A 19144-nucleotide genomic window follows, 5' to 3' on the forward strand; every position below is an offset into this window, starting at 1 on the left:
TTTTACCTTTTTATAGGTGGAGATTCATTGCTAGGAAAAAGGGATAAAGCAAGATACAATGAATGAGAAATCATGGAAGCATTTATGAAGGTTGTTACGTAACGCTTCGGAAGATTACAACAGAAGACGAAAAGACGCAATTAAAGCTTGGCACAGAGGTTTTTCACGTCGATTTGATACACTCAATTTATCATATATCCTCCATAGCTGGTGTAGATCGAAGAGGACACGAGCCTTAATTTTTGGTCACGCCATCGGGGAAGACAACCTCTCTCCGTTAGGCCAATTAAATGTTTAGAAGCCCATTAACATGTGAACAAACGAAACATAACTCGATTAAATGAAACGCAGAGTTTTACTTATATGAACACGTGTCAGCTCCAGAACGCATGACTTTCTGACGTGGCATCCTAGGTGGCAGCATAGGAGAGAAGCAAACATATATATATATATATATATACTAGGATCGGCCTGCCCTACGGGCGGGGTGTGAATTATAAAATGATCTTGAAGCTAAAGTATTAATGTATTTAACCTTGGTTGTTCATATGTCTCATGATTTTTTTTGTGGTTGGAGGGAGGAATGCATGAGAGTTTGATGGTTTGTCTGATTTTTGTTATACGTTGTTAAGTAATTGGTAGATATATTAAATTTAGGATTATGGATGTCTGGACAATAATAGCAACTATTGCTTCAGTTGTACAAATTAAATAGTGTTTCAATGGTAATAACTAAGGAACATATACTATGTGTTTTTTTTTCTCCTCCAGATGAAATAATCTAATTTTAATTGTTTCGTTGGAATGAATTGTTTAATGATCTATGTATCTATCAATATTATGTGTGTACTGTTTAGTGTTCTGTTCAGGAAAATTGCTACTATATTTATCCGTGTATGTAACATACCAGTTGCTTTGTCTCATTTTAAATATTAGGTTAGTACATAGATCACAAAGAACCGTGGATAGGGTCAGAGGACGGGCGGCGGTATATAATTTAGTTGTGATATAGTTATATATAAAGATTAAATAACACATATTCTTCATATAACAGATAAGAATCACAAAATAAATATTACTTTTTAAATTTAACATTAAGTTGTTATATATAATAAAGATATTGTATGTTAATGAAGTTTATTGTATATTTTCATTGAAAACCTTTTTGTTTTATTTATTAGATTTTATTATTTATTTTAGATAAATTTCTTTATATATATAACATGTTAAACTATTTTTTTACTATAACTTTAGATTAACAATATTTACTCAACAAAATTAGTTATCATGCAAAAAAACTAACCTTGAAAATATGAAAGCTAAATATATTCTTACAACCAATTTGTTTATAACATAAAATGGCAAATAATATTTTATATTTATTTAAATTAATTTTATGTAAACTTAATTATTTAGAGTTAAAGAATATATATATATATATATATATATTATTTTTTGGACCATATATATCTTATTATATAATGTTGATAGAGAGCCGCTAACATTTGCAGACTTAATTATCTATGTTGGTTACAATATCCCTCCTTTTCTTCAACTATAACAACTAACGGCTTTGAGTGTCAAAGATCATTATATTTTTGGTAATTACATAGTTTTGTAAAAGGCTATAATTCAATTTTAAGAAAATGTATGAATATGTTTGATAAAATGTTGACCGATGGCGCCTAGTCTTTACAGATAATAGATTTAGAATTTCGTTTGATGGGGGTACCATCAATCCTTCACTGCCAAAAAAAGAATTACAAATATTTATTTGTATGAATAATTAGAGAATGTAGTATTAATTAGCAAAAAGTCAATAGCAAGCAAAGGATCTGAGAGAAAATCATGAGAAAAAATGAAGATGGATGACAAAGGAGATGCCAAAAAATATAAAGGGGAATTTCAGTTTTTGATCACTCTTTTATCTCATTCCAACCATGCCGAAGATCATTAAAATCCACTCACAATAAACATATGTCATAGTAACAGCTAAGCACATATTAGTGAACTCACCAACTCAACACTGAGATCTCCATGGATATACAAAGTACAGCATAATCTTCTTCTTCTTCCTAATCGACGTCCACCTCACGACGTCTCTGGGTCTGTAAACACGTTCGAGACAACTTAATGGTATCGTTAAACTCTGAGAGCAACTCTTATTGCTTTAATAACTTGAGATTTCTGGAGGATAGTGTGACAGCGACTTTGTTCTGGTTGATAGTTTGTTTTTTTTATTTGTTCCAGCATTGTTATATAAGCCGCTCCTCAGAACCAGTAAAAACAATGCAATAACTTTCAGATGTTTAACATTCATATAGTGTCAGCTAACTGAGCACAAAGCTATGTTTTGTTTTGCTCTTGGTCTTCTACTTACAATGAAAAGAGAAAAATGTAAATGTATGTCTGAATTATAAAGTCCATGGCATAGGTCAGTACCTTTTCGTGATTTTTTTAGGATAAACTACACGATGTTGTTTACGTTGATCCTCTGAAAAAATTTCCGCTTCATCTCATCCTTCTCACAAAAATTGTGCTGCTTCGTTGACTTCCTAAACTTGCTCACATACTTACTGCCTTTATTTTCTCATACGTACTGGCATTCTTGTAGATTGCAGTAAACTATCGCTTCGTTGTTCTTGGATTGTGATCCCTCCCATCCTTACTGCCTTTATTTTCTCATCCTTCTGCTTCTACTTATGTGTGACCCACCGCTGCACCTCTCTCTTGGTCATTTTGCCTCATGTCCAGGCTCAACAACTTCCTATGCCCGGCTTCCTATATTGCATTTGCAAGTACACTTTTTTCGTCTCTCTGTTATTGACTATGCGTTGCGACTGCCTGAATCAATGAGAATTTTAAAAGATTTAAAAACGTATATGAGTCTTGAGTTATGAAAAATACAAAGATGATGAGAACAAAATAGCTAAGTCGAGGATGACTGATTGTATAATTTTGAAAACAAACTTGAAATTACCTGAAATTAAGAAATGAAATACATATAGTTCATATAACTCGATGGTCTATTTGGCTGGTAGGATCTCCACACTATGAATTTGATTAATGGAATTCTGAGAATTGCTCTGAAATATAATAAAAGCCGAATCCTCTAATTACTTTATCTATCTGAATCTGATTCATGGAAGTGGAGACTTCACAAACCCTAAAACAATCAATTCTTGTCTCTAGCCCTCTCTTGTAAATAGAGAATAGTCGCTGTTCGAATAAAAAAAAACAAATCTGGAAATATATGAACTTTAAGAATATGTAAAACCACAGGTTTAGATCTCTTACCAGTTCGCCGAAGAAATCTCCAGTGATGATGAAGGAGACGTAGACGGAGTAACAGAGGCAAAAGGTAAGGATGAAACCACTGAGGACCGCCTGTAGCTTCATCATGGATGCCCCTGGGAAAAAAGAAAGAGACTTTTAGGTTCGTGTAGATCAAAGATTGTTTCAGGATAATGAAAAAAAAACGCATAAGAAGAGCTGTTCATATTCTGTGGTTCTTTGTATCGATTTATCAAATTTGAGGAAGTAGAGAAGAAGTCTATAATAGCAATATTACGTTTTCAATTTTGTTTCAAAGATTTCAACTTCTTCTACTTAATATACAACACCAATCGAACAAAGCCCATTATGCCATCAGACTTAATAAAACGGTGTGTTTAGTATATGGGGAGACGTGTCACGACGTGGTGAACTAAATTTGTGACATGGATGTTGATGTGTCTCTCTAAGGAGAGAGCAAACTCTTTTTTATATAATAAAATATATATTGGATATATACATATTAGCTACTAAGATTGACTCATGGTTAGACGAGTATTTTTTATATTTGTAAATGTATTGGATTATAGTCATATTAGCTTTTGTATCATTTTATCAATATTTGTGTACACGATAAAAAAATGGGTGGAAGCAGCGTAGCCTAGTGGTTAAGGTTTAAAGGCTTCTACACCCAGGTATGAGGTTCGAACCCCAGACTATGCAATTTCTTGCATATTACAGGAAATCCAGGTTTCAAGTTTCGGAGAGAGTGATTTATTAATGCAGACTACAGAAGAAATATTTACAATAAATCTTCAACATGGTGCAAGTAAATCTGGTCAGGAATGGATCTTCATAGGACGACTCAGATGATGCAGTTAGGCGTAGATCTTCATAAGGCAGGTAGTATTATCAGTTGTCGAATCGTCTATGTAATCTTTCTTATAAATGTAATGTCATAATAAATCAGCGTTATAAAAAAAAACGGTTACAGTAAAAAAAACCAGTTGCAATTAGTTGACGAGATTTCTTATTTCATAATATCATATATTTAATATTTAAATATTATTAATAAGATTAGTCAATTAAATTTTTGGTGTAAACTACTTTCTGGATATTTTTCTCTTTATTATTCAAATATACATTTAATAACAAGACATTCCATTTATAATCTTAACTTATAGGTATAATATGTCTTATAATTAATTAGAGAATATTCTGTTAAGCTTGTTGTGAAAGCTAGATCATTTAGTATATTCTTCTGAATGTTAAGTTTATGTATATATTTTTTTTCTGTTTGCTGATTTTGATTTTGTTGTATATGCATATGAACTATTATATGGTTAGTTACTCATTTGAAGCCATATATGATTTGATCAAGGTGACATACAATTTATAGTTGTTTAGTTGACAATTATAGTTTTGTACCTATTTATGATCTTCAGTTTCAGTGAATCTGAAATTATAAATTATTTGTACAAATTAACCTTCACTTGAGAGAGAGAGAGAGAGAGAGAGAGAGAGAGAGAGAGAGAGAGAGAGAGAAAATGAGTGAAACAGACAAAAATTAAAGGTTAGGAGAGAGAGAGAGGGAAAAAAACTAGATGAGTGAGATAGAATGATACAATGAGAATGAGAAAAAAATACTCTCTATGTTCCTAAAAGATTCATATTCTAGTTTTTTCACACATTTTAATAAAACACATTAAATTTGTATAATTTTTTGTGTTTATCTTCTTTCCACAATTTTAAACCAATAAAAAATTAATTAGTGCAATTAAGATTTTTGAAGTTTGTAATTAGTTAATAAAATATGCATTGAAAATGTAAAAAATGAATCTCTTAGAAACAAAATTTTTCTCTAGAATATGTATCTTTAAGGAACGGAGAGTTATGATCTACTTATACACTTATAATAATAACTATACATACAATATATGAATGATAATGGCGGTCCACCTAGTAAAACAATATATGCGATCTTGGTCTGGATCTTCACCTCCCACAACGGACAGGAGATGACCCGAGGATCTCTGTTTCAGGAACATGTCTCATCGGCTTACTTGGCTGAGGCGTTAGCGATAAGGAGTGCTCTCCAACACGCGATCGATCTCAACCTCAATTTCATCTGGCTTCGTTCAGATTCACAAGTGCTCATCGGAGCTATTTCTGCGGGACGTACTCCGACCGAACTCTACGGAGTGCTTTCGGACATCGTCTCGCTCTCCCGATCATCGTCTTTTGTGTCTTGTCATTTTTCTTTCATCAAAAGAGAGCTTAATGGACCCGCGAACTTATATGCTAAGGTTTACTTGCATTCTGGCCCAGACCCATGTATCTCTCGAACATTATCCTTTAATATATCTCTTGAGTTGACCCAAAAAAAAGAGTAAAACAATATATGCAATTAATTTGCATGATATTAAATTTGTGAATCCTTTCGGTTGTTAAAAAAATATTAAATTATTTTTTAATATATTCACCAACCATAATATATTACATAGATATTTACATATAAACTAAAAATATGTACTTTTATATATAATATACTAATAAATAAATTTATGGTAACATACACCAACAATCATAAATTATGTGACATACCATAACATATGAAACTATCTTTGATATCTTATATTAGTATTTAATTAGAAATAGGAGTGAAAAGATTTATGCGAATGATGAAACATATATGAAATTTGTCTTCTTAAAAAAGCATAGGCATATTCCTTCTATCAATTTTAAAGACTTCTTCTTTTTATTATAAAATGTCTAATATCAATTAATATTTGTTAAAAGCTTTCCTCTATAATATAAGCTTGTCATTTTGTTGAAAAGGCTTAGACTTCAATTATTTACTATTGCTGCAAGATGTGTCCTTTTATTTTATGTTTGATTAAAATTCACAAATAATACGATAACGTATGCTTTGTTATTTGGTTAGTAATAATGTTCAATGTTTAATAACTATACAAATTTTCATTAAAATTAAAAAAATATTTTGAATGACTTTATTATTTATATTTTTAAAAGTTTACATAGTTTGGTTGGTATATATATATGCATAGACCTCATCAAACACCACATTTGCCACCTGGTCCTCCAAAAGAGAAAGACACTCCACTAGATTTGCTATAACCCCAATATGTAACCCTAAAGCATTCAAAGATATCAGCATAACGTCTTATCTTTTTATCTTCAACATAAACTCTTTTGTAGTTAGAGTCTATAATCAAGACATTTTTAAAATGTGCCGTCTTTAGAAAATCTGCGACTGGAAAATGCGCATTTCCCATCGGAGGGCTTATTTCATCGGTGGACATAAATGTATTTCCTCCATATCTCACCAGAGAAGCTCCTTTGTTTAACTCTGTAAATAGCTCTTTGGGCCAGTAACCAATTACTTCGTTACCTAGTTTAAGTCCCCAGTTTCCACTGGAGACATCCTATTGCACATGAAACAACAACAAACTATTTCAGAAAGCATCCCAAAAGTCAAACAATTGTACAATAAAATGATATAACTATTCACCAAAATTATTTATAAAAATATATAAAAACTTAATTTAAAAGTCTGTTTAACATTCTTATAAGGAACGAAGAGAAACCGACCTGAAATATTTGCAGTGTAAAATAAAGGCTTGTTTTTCCATAGACAGATGATCCTGAAAACTGATTTCCAATTCTGGGATTTTGACTTAAAACAATAAAACCAGGACATTGTGTGTTGTAGCACCCAGTTTTACCATAGCCATCTACCTAAAATGGAAAAAGAAAATTAATAATACTACTTGGTGCGTGAATAATTATTATTCATATATGAATAGCAATAACTATAATTTACTCACAGTCCAATATATGGTAAACCGTGTGACACTGTCACCATACAATCTTGGATGCACCTAAAAAGTAAACACATATAATTAGATATGCATGGAAATTTTAAGAATATAAATTCTCCTAAAAACATATTTATTATAATAATTTTATGAAATATAAAAATAATAAGTTTACTTACCGCCCAACCAGCTTGTATACTATTGAGTTGACCTGAAGGTCCATTCTCTAACCAGATTTGACTTTTACTATATTGGTTATCTTGCAAATTTAAAGAATGAACACTTATTTCAGTTTCGGCTCCTCGATAGATACTTCCATCTAACATGGTCTCAATTGTTGCAAACTGTAAGAAAAAAAAATATGTTAGCCATTAAAGAAATATATTACTAGAAGGTCTTAACAACTAAATGAGAATTTGTTGAAAGGAAAAAAAAACGTAATTGAGACTTTTGTAACTATTTACAAAAGCAATTAAGAAGTGGAAGATATACATGTTGACCCAAATGCTCGGGTGTGTTCAAATGAAAGCTCTCGGATCCATTTCGTTGTCTAAAGATTGGAACCGTTCCCTTTGGACATTGCTCTTTCTTTTCATAGTTGTCGCTTTTTTCAAGATCCTCATATGAGCTGAATGTTTCCTATATATAGTATCACAGAAAAACAAAAGAAAAATAAGATCCTTACATTTGATGTCTCTCAAAGGTCTATAAATCAAAGTATTTTCTACAAAGATTTTAAACATTTTTTGTATGAAGGCGGATCCAGACTCTTAGATCCGAATCGTAAAACTTTCATATTATATCTTTACATATATGTAAAACTTTCATATTATATCCGAACAGGTTTGTATCTCACATATATGTACCATGCATAATTTACTATCCCACCTGAATCTTGTGATTTTTCAACAATGGATGTTGGAAAGCCGGTTGTTTGTAAATCTCAACACAATCAAAATCCTGCAAACACACAATCAAAGAGAAGTTTTAAATTAAAAAAAAAAATTGAGTTGAGGATAGAACAAACAAAAAGAAGTTGGACTCTCACAGCAATACTTCCTTCTGCACCTTGAGTAAACAGCAGATAAACACATAGACATAAAACTAGACGTAATGCCATTGATAAATTCTCCTTATTTCTCTCAAATTTTATCTAATTATATCTACGTTACTTTCAGTGTATATATAATCCAACTGAGGTCAACGTTCAAACACTGCAATTAATTCAACTTTGTATACATACCAAAAGTTGATATGCCTTTTTTGGTCAATATCTTTAGTTACCAAATCAATCAATAGAATAATGACACAAGAAACTCTGCAAAGATTGACACATAAGATTTTAAAATGCTTGTGGCGGTTGCCGTGCTAATTAAATGAAAAAACTTTAAAAGCCAATAAAAACAATTTAAGTTTACAAATAAATTTTAACCATACGATAATCTGCGCGCATGCGCGGAGTCAGTTTTTATAATAATGTTTGTTTATGAAATGATTTTAACATTTTGCAACACTATAAACTTTATCGATTATAAAATATGAATATAAATGTTGGTCTCTTAAATATATCTTCGTTGTTGAAGAGTTAACGTATTACATCTCATTTTAATTATTTTTAAGATTTCATATGCACAAAAGGAAATTAATTTTCCCGGCTGACACAAATCACCAAAACCAAATAGGCAACATCGATTGTATAATGACGAAAGGAGATTATATTTTCTGCTCTCAATTTGTTTACTATTGACTCTCCGTAAATGATTTCATTTTCTACCTCTATAGAATTGTGCTTTCATTTCGTTCTCGTCTTTGTTTCATTGATATGAGTTAAGTTTCTTTTTTAACTTTTTTTATGAATTCAGTGAATTAATAAGTGTCAATTAAAAAAAATGGACATTGTAAAAATTAGTTTCACTCCATATACATATCTAAGAATCAATATTTTGAAAAAAAGCCACCGGCAAACTATATTAACATGTTAGTGTTCAAATCTAATATATCAAGTTGTTATAGAATATAAGTGCAGACTCGAAATATAAATGTTTGTCTAGTATATATTCACCAGCTCGGTCTAAAAATCATCTAATTAGAACAACAAAACAAATTACTTATTTCACCAGTTCGGGTAATATCTGAATCCGAACGGGTAATATCAGAACCCGAATGGATATCCGAAGATAACCAAAAATAAGTATACTTAACTCTATATTTCTAGTTTATTTCTCTCATTTTATTCAAAATATTTATATTAATGATTCTTATTGCTCAAAATTAGAAAATATACATATATATAATTATGGATAATGCATTTGCTACCCACTTAAAATACATATCAAGTTCTTGTTTCTTGCATTAACAAAAGTTGCAGCTAAAATTTCAAAACAACAACTAAATTAGTGTCTTTCTATTTTTTAATTTTTTATCTCCAAACCTATTAATAGTTTAATCTTTTAAAATTTTTTAAAAAATAGTTAAGTTAAAATATATTTTAAATACAGAAAACTTAAACAATGAATAATTTATTTATTTTTTCTTCAAAATTTAAATATCCAAACCCGACCCAAAATATCCGAATCCGAATATAAAATACCCGAACCCGAGTCGAAGTGTAGAAATACCCGAACGGGTTCTATACCTTTATACTGAAATATCCGATACAAACCCGAACGTGTATCCGAATGCCCACCCCTATGATATATGATCATTTGTATCTTGCTTGAACAAATATAAAAGTTAAACCATTGATCACAAAATTTTTAATGTGAGACTTTTACCATTTTTAGTGATTTATAGTCGTTTTTAAAAATTCAAAATATAACATATAAAAAAAAATCTAATAGTTTTTATTATATGCTTAATGTGATTATTTAATTTCTTTTAGTGGTACAAAATTAAAAAAAAAGATAGAGGTTATAATTTTTTTATCAAATATGTATTATTCATAACCATTAATTGTCATATATATTTTAACCATATTAGGTAATTCCGTAGCTTTTATTTAAGGAAATAAAAAATATTTTTTTGTCTACTATTAATTAATTTGATAGTTAGTTTAATAAAAAGCATAGTATATGTTATATGGACTAATTTATTATTCTAACAATTCTAAGAATCATTTTCGTGATGACACGTGGCTACGAAAATATTTTGTAATGTTCGATGATTAATATATAGGGGATTTAAACATCACCGGTAATCAATTTACTTGTTCCCTTATGTATTCTCCCTTCGGTCAAACGTAATCAATTTCAATCAATGGACTATGCTAAAGCGTTTACACAGAAATCCGTTCATATAATCATTTTGTTTCATTGCGAGACATCCGGTGGAGTATAATTGGATAGACGGAAGCTTTAGAGAGACATAATAGAACTTATGATTCGTACCATTGTCAGATTTATCGTCCATGTGATGCCTTGTTAACCTTCAGTGGAGAACGATTGGGATCTCCTTTTTAATCACTGCTAAAGTAACTCTTCCAACAATATTCTTCATTAGATTTTTTATTCATTTGAATCTCGCAATTGATAAAGAGATCAAAATTTCAGTTCTTTTATTATTTTGTTTTGAACAGATCCGGGAGGAACAAACAACGACGCTACGCATCAAGATCATCTCACTTCTTCGACGACTCGAGAATGCGTTGCTGCTCATACTCACCATATCCATACTAGCGGTTCATACTCATCTCCACCATACTATCACCGTATTTATTCAAATAGAAAAAATATAACATATTCCAATATGTTTGGAGAGTAACTAAAATGATATGGCTAAGTTGTAAAATTCATCAACCGTAAATAACGTCGGTCTTGCAACCGTGGCTGTAGAATGCTAAAATAACAAAACGATGGCGAGAAATTTGTAAGTTTTACTGGCAAAGAGCTTGAACATATTAAGAAAACAAACATGTATGTTAGAATTGAACTATATTTTTTGTAAATCGTACTAAAAATATAAAGTGCTATCAAATTTTTCTTCCAAATATATGAAATTGTTGGAAGAAACAATGAAGAGTTAGATGATATGTGTCTTTTTATTAGATTTTCCTTTGGATGCTTATAGCTTCTGTTTTTTTTTTTAATTTATATTTGGTTGAAGAAGACAGATGAGTGTAAAAAGATGCCGACTTTAGCACACTGGAATGAGCATTACTGTTCTGGGTTTTTGGTCCAGTGACATTGATGAGTTCAGCTACAACCATTTACACAAGGTTGGTAGTTCTCCAATTTCTTATTAGTAGATTTTCCAAATGTACAACATTGACATTCACCTCTGATTGGATCACTGCCTTTGAGCTTTTCCCAAATGAGTGTTTAAGTACTTATTATAGTTGTCGTTGATTTGCTAGAATATATTTTGCTTGATTTTATCTAGAAAGTTTTGATCTTGGATTTTATTGTTATATGCTGTGGACTCGGAAAAGACCCAAAATATGTGTATTTGTAATGATATTTGATTCTAATTCAAGATAGGTGCTTAATCACTGGTCTTCTTGCTTCCGTGTACATATATTTACACGTGCTTCTTTTGTTTACTGCAGTTCTTCATCGTCCTGTCCTGCCTCATATCAGTCTCTGTAAACTTCAGCACTTTTCTAGTGATTGGAAAAACGTCTCCGGTCACATATCAGGTTCTTGGACATCTTAAGACATGCCTGGTTCTAGCGTTTGGCTATGTGTTGTTGAAAGACCCATTCAACTGGCGCAACATTCTCGGTATTATGGTGGCGGTGATTGGAATGGTTGTGTATTCCTATTTCTGCTCGATTGAGACTCAGCAGAAGGCAAGTGAAACATCTTCAACTCAGCTGCCTCAGGTATATTTCCTCAAGCTAATTAGGAGTAACCTACTTTCTCTCGTTCGAAACCATCTTCTCCTTAAGAAAGTGGTTTCAGTCTTGTTGCTAAATCAATGGTACAATAAAAGAGCTGTGTTATGATTTGCCTAAACAAGAATTCTTGAACAGCGAACAACCTGAATAAACAACAGAATCTTAGGCATTGTTTTGGTTGGTAAAAAGGTCTATGCTGAATTTGTGTGATGTTATTATTGGTGTCCTTAAGTAAAGAAGAGAGAACAAAAACTAATGTTAGTTTCGGTTTAGCAAATGAAACAGAGCGAGAAGGATCCGCTAATAGCAGTTGAAAATGGAAGCGGAGTGTTATCAGACGGTGGTGGTGGTGTGCAAAAGACGGCGGCTCCTGTATGGAACTCAAATAAAGAATTTTAAGCCTAAAATCTGAACATCGTTATATTTTTTTATATATATGTCAACTCTCTTTTGTATCAGTTTTGTCAGAGAGATTTTTTTTTTTTTTTTTTAACTTGTTTAATTCTCTCTTTTGTTTGTTTGTTCACTTTTACAATCGCATAGCAGAGAATTAGGGGAGACTGAAAGAAAACAACAGCTTTCCACACCGTATGGGAAAAAGGAAGAAAGCAGAGTGAGAGGGCGGACACAGCTTTGATGATCCAACTTTACTATACAGAGCAGTTTTTTTTTTGTCATATTTGGAACTAGTGATACAACTGTATACCAAGGTTGTGGCTATATTCACCAATACTGGAATTTGGATACTTGTGTTTGATTTTCATGCTCCTTTACATGGATTATATACACTCCTCACTTCTTGTTTTCTTTTATCTCATGTTTTGATGTTGTGGCTGTATTCATCAATGCCGGAAACGTGTGTTTGATTTCGGACTCCGTTACATGGATTATATACCGAGAATCCCACCTTTTTTTTTCTTTCGTTTATGTCATTTTATATATAAATATATGAAACAACAAAGCACCAGTGGTATAGTGGTAGAATAGTACCCTGCCACGGTACAGGCCCGGGTTCGATTTCCGGCTGGTGCATTCTGAGCTGTGATGAAATTGTGGCTTAAGCGATGGTTGGGTCCTTCTGATTTCCAGATGACATCGCCGCACTTGAGCTCTTCTTTCATTTTGGTCAGGGGCTCAGTGCATGAAAACACTTTTAGTTGCTCTTTTGTCACTCTCTATCTAGTTTGTTGGAGACACTGACATGAAACTAAGCTTTTCTAGCTTATTTGCCGGTTTACTACTTACTTTACGCCTTGACGACTGTCATTACAATGATTAGGTTGCACTTTTAGGTTTCATTTTATAGGACCCACATTGTCAAACCATCTTGATGAAATCAAATATTCTGCATGCATGCTGAGCCTCGGTGACAATGAACATGATTTTATAATCTCGAAATTGAAAACCAATTTTGTTTGAACTCTTATATACAGTTTTAGAGGTTGTTTCCCAAAGCTAGACAGGAGCTCCTCAAGGATTGACAAGCCGCTCTGTTTGAGCAAGCTCGCAAAAACATGCGCTGCAGAAACCCATAAAAAAAAAAAAAAAGAGAATGGTCGAGTATCTTTTGGGTGGTCGAGTCGCGGATGATCATATTGTTCTTGTCTGAACCAAGAGTCAAGTATGCCACTAGACAATGGTTAGCCAATGTGGTAGATTTATTCAAAGGACGTTTGAAGCATGACACTTTTGGAAGCACAACAGCAAGCCGGAAATTGGGCGAAAAACCCTAAATTTTTGTATTATGGAATTTTTCGAAGAAGCCGGAAGCTCGGGAAATTTTTTCCCTCAGGTCAGGATTCATTTGGAGTTTATTAAAAATACTCAGAGCATCAGAACGGACGTAGAAAAATATTTGAGATTGATCGCGGGACGAAAAATTCACCGGAAGGCCGATATCGAACAAATGACTGAGAAGCTCGAGGTGGCTTGATGAGTGTGTGTTCAGGACGTGGTGGCAAGCTCCTGGCATTGTGTGTGTCAAGGGAAGCATGAGGTGCTGCAGTACATGCAACCTGTACATGCAAGCAGCCATGTGGAGCACGAGGTGGATCGGCCAAAGCACGAGGTGTTGCGATGCATGCAACCAGGCCATGCGGCCAGACATGTGGAGGACGTGGTGTCTCCTTGCATGGAGCCAGGCCATGCATCCAGACAGGTAGAGGGCGTGGTGTCACATTGCATGTGAGCAGGTCATGCAACCAGCCATGTGGAGCACGAGGTGTCGCCGCGCATGCGTCTGGAGCCATGCGAAGCGACACACGAGCTGCCACACGGCTTGTTTCTGATTGGTTGCTGATTCCTATAAATAGCCCACGACTCCCTCCCATTTCTCCTCATCCAGAACACATCAAAGTCAGTTCAAAACGTAAGAGAGAAAGCAAAGAAAGACAGATCGAATTTCGATAGTTTTCGAGCGATTTAGGCAGTTTTCGAGAACAGTTACTCTGCCGATTTTGAGCCAGCACCTGGAGAAGGTTCTGTTCAAGTGAAGAGAGATCAGTTCTAGTTGAGACCAGTTCAAGATCAGTCTAGACGTGGGTCTACTTGAGAAGGTCGAGGAAGGGTTCTGATGTGGTCATCAGATCAGCAACTGAACCAGAGGTCAACCCAAAGCCCTACTCAACCAGCCAAGTCGCCAGCCAGGACATATGTGCACTAAAAATGACATATATTACAAACGAGGAGGGTTTAAATGACGAGGCTAATTTTTATGGATTCTATACTCAAGAAGGAGTTCAGAACAATTGGAATTGGGCCAAAATATTCACGGAGACAGAAGTTGTGAATTTTACAAGTCAGAGGTTTCTCAGCCCGTCCATCTGCGAGTACCCGATTTTAGTAGGAGATTCAAGCTCAAATAAGGAGCGTCCTGAAGCAAAGCCCATCATAGGAGTTAAGAGTAGTTTATAAGCTTTCCACAAAGCCCAAGATCAGGAGAAATGGTCACGGAATTATGAATTTATGATCTAATCTTCAAAACCGGTCAAACCAGTTCTACACTTACCTCAATTGGAAGCTAACCGGTTCAATCAGCTTCAAGCCAGACATTGGCGACCAGGAGATCATTTAAACCAATCAGGAGATATTCTAGGAGTCCAGGAGGAGTTCTACAAGTTCATACCATGCACCAGCAACCATTGGATCAGGAGGATCCTCATTTACTCAAACCTGCCTTATTTGGAGCAAACCGACATTAATGTCCAACAGCTCTTTTCTCTTCAGAGCAGGCACAAGATCAGAACCTTTCAAGCCATCCAGAAGATCCCAAGGAAGCTCTCTTATCCCGTTAAACCGTCCAGGTTCAAGAAGAATCAAATTTCTCACTTGGAACCAAAATCCCATAAAAGGCTCCAACGGCTAGTTTCCGATTTTGTTAGTTTGCTTGATTTGTTTCCTTTCTTTTCTTCTTATGAACGTTATAATTAGTTTCCAGAGCATTATATAAGCTCTTAGATAGTCATTCTAAAGAGACACCCTTAATCACCAAGTTAATAGAAAGTTTATTCAGTTTTATCAAAGTTGTTCTTTGTATAAAATAACGGTCTTTAGGATTCAAAGAGAGATTCTTTGTTGTCTTATTGATTTCGTGAGTCTAGTTTGTTTTTGCAAATCAATCAAGCTCAGTACACAGATTGAGAGAGTCAATCACTTCGATCCATCATTCCATCAGATTGAGAGATTCAATCAAACCTTCCTCCGCAAATCCACTTCAGTTCATCATCTAATCAAGCTGAGAGTGATACACATCCAGCATCTTGATTCCATCCTATCCTTTGTTTATTTATCTTTTTATCATTATCATTATCATCATCATTTCATTCGTTTTCATATTTGTTTCTGTTTGCATCATAAAAACTCTAAACTCCTAAAAATCGGTTCTATTTGTTTTCAGATTTAAACCTTGGTTCCACCATTTTTATCAATTCGTGGGTTACCCCCCCTGTGCCTACAACATTTTGGTATCAGAGCTCAAGCTCCTGAATCAGGTCATTCTATCCTTGCATCATTCATTGCTTGCATTTGTTTTTCCATTCATAAACCGAAAATCCATAAAAACTGTCTATTTGTTTCAAGTTTTGTTTCTTCATATTTTTCTGTTCTTGCTGTTCATCATTCCTATCAACCATAAAATAAAAAGAAAGAAGAAGTTTTTATTTAGTTTGATCCACGAAAATTCAAAAAAAAAAAGTCATAGTTGTTTGCATTCATTAGTTTCCATAAAAGAAAATCCCATAAAAATTTCTGTTTTGAATTTAATTCCTTTTCATTTGCATTCATAAATTCAAAAGCCAAAAGAAATCATCCTAGTTATTGTTTCATACCATTTCTACTTGTCCATTTCGTGATTGCATCAGAAAAGAAAAAGAAAATATTTTTAAGCTTTAGTTTATATCATTTGCATATTTAATTGTTGCATTTCATCCAAAGAAAATTCAAAAAAAAAAATTCAGCATTAGTTTGCTTTCCATATTTTCTTTTCATTTGTGTTAATTGTCATTTATTATTGTTTTATTTCGAGATTTGCATTAAGAAAACCAAAAGAAAAATCATTTTGCATAATTTATTTCATTTCGGTTCAACATTGCTTATTTTCTCGGTTTAGTTTTAATTAGCTTGCATTTTGGTTCTTATTCTGATCCAACCATAAATTCCCTATTCTTCACTTGATCTTTGTTATTGCTTGCAGGAAGAAATGGAAGAATTAGCACAAAGCCAAAAGGTTTTCAAGCCATGGGTATAAAGAGGCAAAGAGAAGAGTACCAAAAGAAGGCCATAGAAGCTTGTTCCATCAAGACCAGATTCGGCCAGACAAGAGGTCCACGGTTTTCTATGATCAATACCAACCTTATGAGGTCCCAAAGTCCATGGAGAAGAACCTTTTCAGCCCAGACACATTGGCTAGACACAAAGAAAAATCAGACAAACCAATTCTTCAAGGAAAGGCCAAGGTAAGTCCTATACTTGATAAATTTGTTTATAAATCATCTCCCACTGGTATGAGTCACTTGTCTTTGTCCAAGGATGTTAAGACAGGTCCTGAGGTCCAGAAAGACACGATCACCCAATCCTTGTTGAGATCAAAAGCTGTCCATGACTTAAGGAATAAAGAGATTTCAAGCCCAAAGAAAGAAAAGACAACAAGCCAATGTAAGTCTTCTAACTCTAAAAATTTAAAAGATCAGACATGTTATAGATGTCATAAAAGAGGACACTTTGCTGTAGTTTGTCCAAGTAAACAAGTATTGATAGAGACATCACTAGAAAAGAAAACAGATTTATCTTTGAAAAGTGATAGTTTTATTCAATATGATTTATTGGTTCCAAATTCTTGTATAATGCACTTGTCTTTGTCAAAGGGTGTTGTAACAGGACTTAAGGAGCAAGAATTTAAAGAAGAAGAACCACCAGGCGTGACTCTTGTGATGGACCAGAAGATTGTTCAAGAGACAATGCAGTCCATATTGCTTAAAGAAGCAAAACCAAAACATTACCAAGGTAAGGCTTTAGAATCTCAAAAGAGAATGAAAGCTGACTTGCTCTATCTTGGTGCAGATTATACAGTTTCGAGGTCGAAACCTTGTCAAGAGGGAGGGGATGATGTGGTCATCAGATCAGCAACTGAACCGGAGGTCAACCCAAAGCCCTACTCAACCAGCCAAGGCGCCAACCAGAACACATGTGCACTAAACATGCCGTATCTTACAAATCAGGAGGGTTTAAGTCACGAGAAAACTTTGAATGGACTCTATAGTTCAGGCCAATTGGAATTGGGCCAAAATATTCACGTAGACAGAAGTTATGAATTTTACAAGTCAGAGGTTTCTCAGCCCGTCCATCTGCGAGTACCCGACTTTAGAAGGAGATTCAAGCTCAAATAAGGAGCGTCCTGAAGCAAATCCCATCATAGGAGTTAATAGGAGTTTATCAGTTTTCCAGAAAGCCCAAGATCAGGAGAAATGGCCACGGAATTATGAAGTGATGATCCAATCTCCAAAACCGGTCAAACCAGTTCTACACTTGCCTCAATTGGAAGCTAACCGGTTCAATCAGCTTCAAACCAAACATTGGCGACCAGGAGATCATTTAAACAAATCAGGAGATATTCTAGGAGTCCAGGAGGAGTTCTAAAAGTTCATACCATGCACCAGCAACCATTGGATCAGGAGGATCCTCATTTACTCAAACCTGCCTTATTTGGAGCAAATCGACATTAATATCCAACAGTTCTTTTCTCTTCAGAGCAGGCACGAGATCAGAACCTTTCAAGCCATCCAGAAGATCCCAAGGAAGCTCTCTTATCCCCTTAAACCGTCCAGGTTCAAGAAGAATCAAGTTTCTCACTTGGAGCCAAAACCCCATAAAAGGCTCCAACGGCTAGTTTCCGATTTTGTTAGTTTGCTTGATTTGTTTCCTTTCTTTTCTTCTTATGAACGTTAGAATTAGTTTCTAGAGCATTATATAAGCTCTTAGATAGTCATTCTAAAGAGACACCCTTAATCACCAAGTTAATAGAAAGTTTATTCAGTTTTATCAAAGTTGTTCTTTGTATAAAATAACGGTCTTTAGGATTCAAAGAGAGATTCTTTGTTGTCTTATTGATTTCGTGAGTCTAGTTTGTTTGTGAAAATCAAACAAGCTCAGTACAGAGATTGACAGAGTCAATCACTTCGATCCATCATTCCATCAGATTGAGAGATTCAATCAAACCTTCCTCCGCAAATCCACTTCAGTTCATCATCTAATCAAGCTGAGAGTGATACACATCCAGCAGCTTGATTCCATCCTATCCTTTGTTTATTTATCTTTTTATCATTATCATTATCATCATCATTTCATTCGTTTTCATATTTGTTTCTGTTTGCATCATAAAAACTCTAAACTCCTAAAAATCAGTTCTCTTTGTTTTCAGATTTAAACCTTGGTTCCACCATTTTTATCAATTCGTGGGTTCCCCCCCCCCTGTGCCTACAACAGGTTCGGATCGCAGAAGTCGGATTTGGGGTCAAGGCCACGGTCAACCAAAAACAGTGAGTTATAATCAATTGATTGCTGCGTTGTTTTCATGCAGGATCCCGTTACTTGGAAGTTGGATCATGGCAGGAGGCCAGGTCTAACTGAGTAACGGTTTGACTAGTTAATAATTGAGGTTATGTTGATTGAGTTGATGGCATGCTTGTTATTGCTTGAGAACCGT

General features: G+C 34.0%; 2 protein-coding genes, 1 long non-coding RNA gene and 1 other non-coding gene across 9 annotated transcripts; 2 read left to right on the plus strand and 2 right to left on the minus strand.

Annotated features, from left to right (window-relative positions):
* Nucleotides 1–1879: 1879 nt before the first annotated feature.
* On the minus strand, nt 1880–3565 carry LOC106337381. Of its 2 annotated transcripts, XR_001269001.1 has the most exons (3): nt 3298–3565; nt 2443–2844; nt 1880–2270 (listed from the first exon to the last, which is right to left on the minus strand). It is a non-coding gene; the product is annotated as an uncharacterized LOC106337381 (long non-coding RNA). The 2 variants fall into 2 exon arrangements; XR_001269000.1 differs by lacking the exon at nt 1880–2270 and having other exon boundaries at nt 2291–2844.
* A 2759-nt stretch (nt 3566–6324) lies between these two features.
* On the minus strand, nt 6325–8261 carry LOC106337382. Its single transcript, XM_013776478.1, has 7 exons — nt 8161–8261; nt 8001–8072; nt 7605–7751; nt 7292–7456; nt 7122–7175; nt 6886–7032; nt 6325–6719 (listed from the first exon to the last, which is right to left on the minus strand). The coding sequence occupies exons 1-7, from the start codon at nt 8230–8232 to the stop codon at nt 6348–6350; spliced, it is 1029 nt and encodes a 342-aa protein (XP_013631932.1). The 5' UTR covers nt 8233–8261; the 3' UTR covers nt 6325–6347.
* A 2511-nt stretch (nt 8262–10772) lies between these two features.
* LOC106339760 (uncharacterized membrane protein At1g06890-like) lies at nt 10773–12741 on the plus strand. Of its 5 annotated transcripts, none has more exons than XM_013778627.1 (4): nt 10773–10788; nt 11217–11325; nt 11656–11931; nt 12220–12741. In XM_013778627.1, exons 2-4 carry the CDS (start codon nt 11257–11259, stop codon nt 12343–12345), a joined length of 471 nt encoding a protein of 156 aa, XP_013634081.1. In that variant the 5' UTR covers nt 10773–10788; nt 11217–11256; the 3' UTR covers nt 12346–12741. The 5 variants fall into 5 exon arrangements, with proteins under 5 accessions (XP_013634081.1, XP_013634083.1, XP_013634084.1 ...); XM_013778629.1 differs by lacking the exon at nt 10773–10788 and having other exon boundaries at nt 11209–11325; nt 12220–12318; nt 12490–12741; XM_013778630.1 differs by lacking the exon at nt 10773–10788 and having other exon boundaries at nt 11209–11325; nt 12220–12318; nt 12493–12741.
* Nucleotides 12742–12907: 166 nt separating this feature from the next.
* On the plus strand, nt 12908–12978 carry TRNAG-GCC. The gene has a single exon. It is a non-coding gene; the product is annotated as a tRNA-Gly (tRNA).
* Nucleotides 12979–19144: the final 6166 nt, after the last annotated feature.

This window comes from Brassica oleracea, chromosome C4, assembly GCF_000695525.1.
Source record: "Brassica oleracea var. oleracea cultivar TO1000 chromosome C4, BOL, whole genome shotgun sequence".
Taxonomy (NCBI): domain Eukaryota; kingdom Viridiplantae; phylum Streptophyta; class Magnoliopsida; order Brassicales; family Brassicaceae; genus Brassica; species Brassica oleracea.

Excerpts from the sequence above, each read along its gene's own strand:
- LOC106339760 (XM_013778627.1), top strand. The coding sequence starts at position 11,257 with ATGAGCATTACTGTTCTGGGTTTTTGGTCCAGTGACATTGATGAGTTC. Across the intron at positions 11,326-11,655 it reads GCTACAACCATTTACACAAG|TTCTTCATCGTCCTGTCCTG; the intron begins GTTGGTAGTTCT and ends TGTTTACTGCAG. Across the intron at positions 11,932-12,219 it reads CTTCAACTCAGCTGCCTCAG|CAAATGAAACAGAGCGAGAA; the intron begins GTATATTTCCTC and ends GTTTCGGTTTAG.
- LOC106337382 (XM_013776478.1), bottom strand. The coding sequence starts at position 8,232 with ATGGCATTACGTCTAGTTTTATGTCTATGTGTTTATCTGCTGTTTACT. Across the intron at positions 7,752-8,000 it reads TGAAAAATCACAAGATTCAG|GAAACATTCAGCTCATATGA; the intron begins GTGGGATAGTAA and ends TACTATATATAG. Across the intron at positions 6,720-6,885 it reads TTACACTGCAAATATTTCAG|GATGTCTCCAGTGGAAACTG; the intron begins GTCGGTTTCTCT and ends CATGTGCAATAG.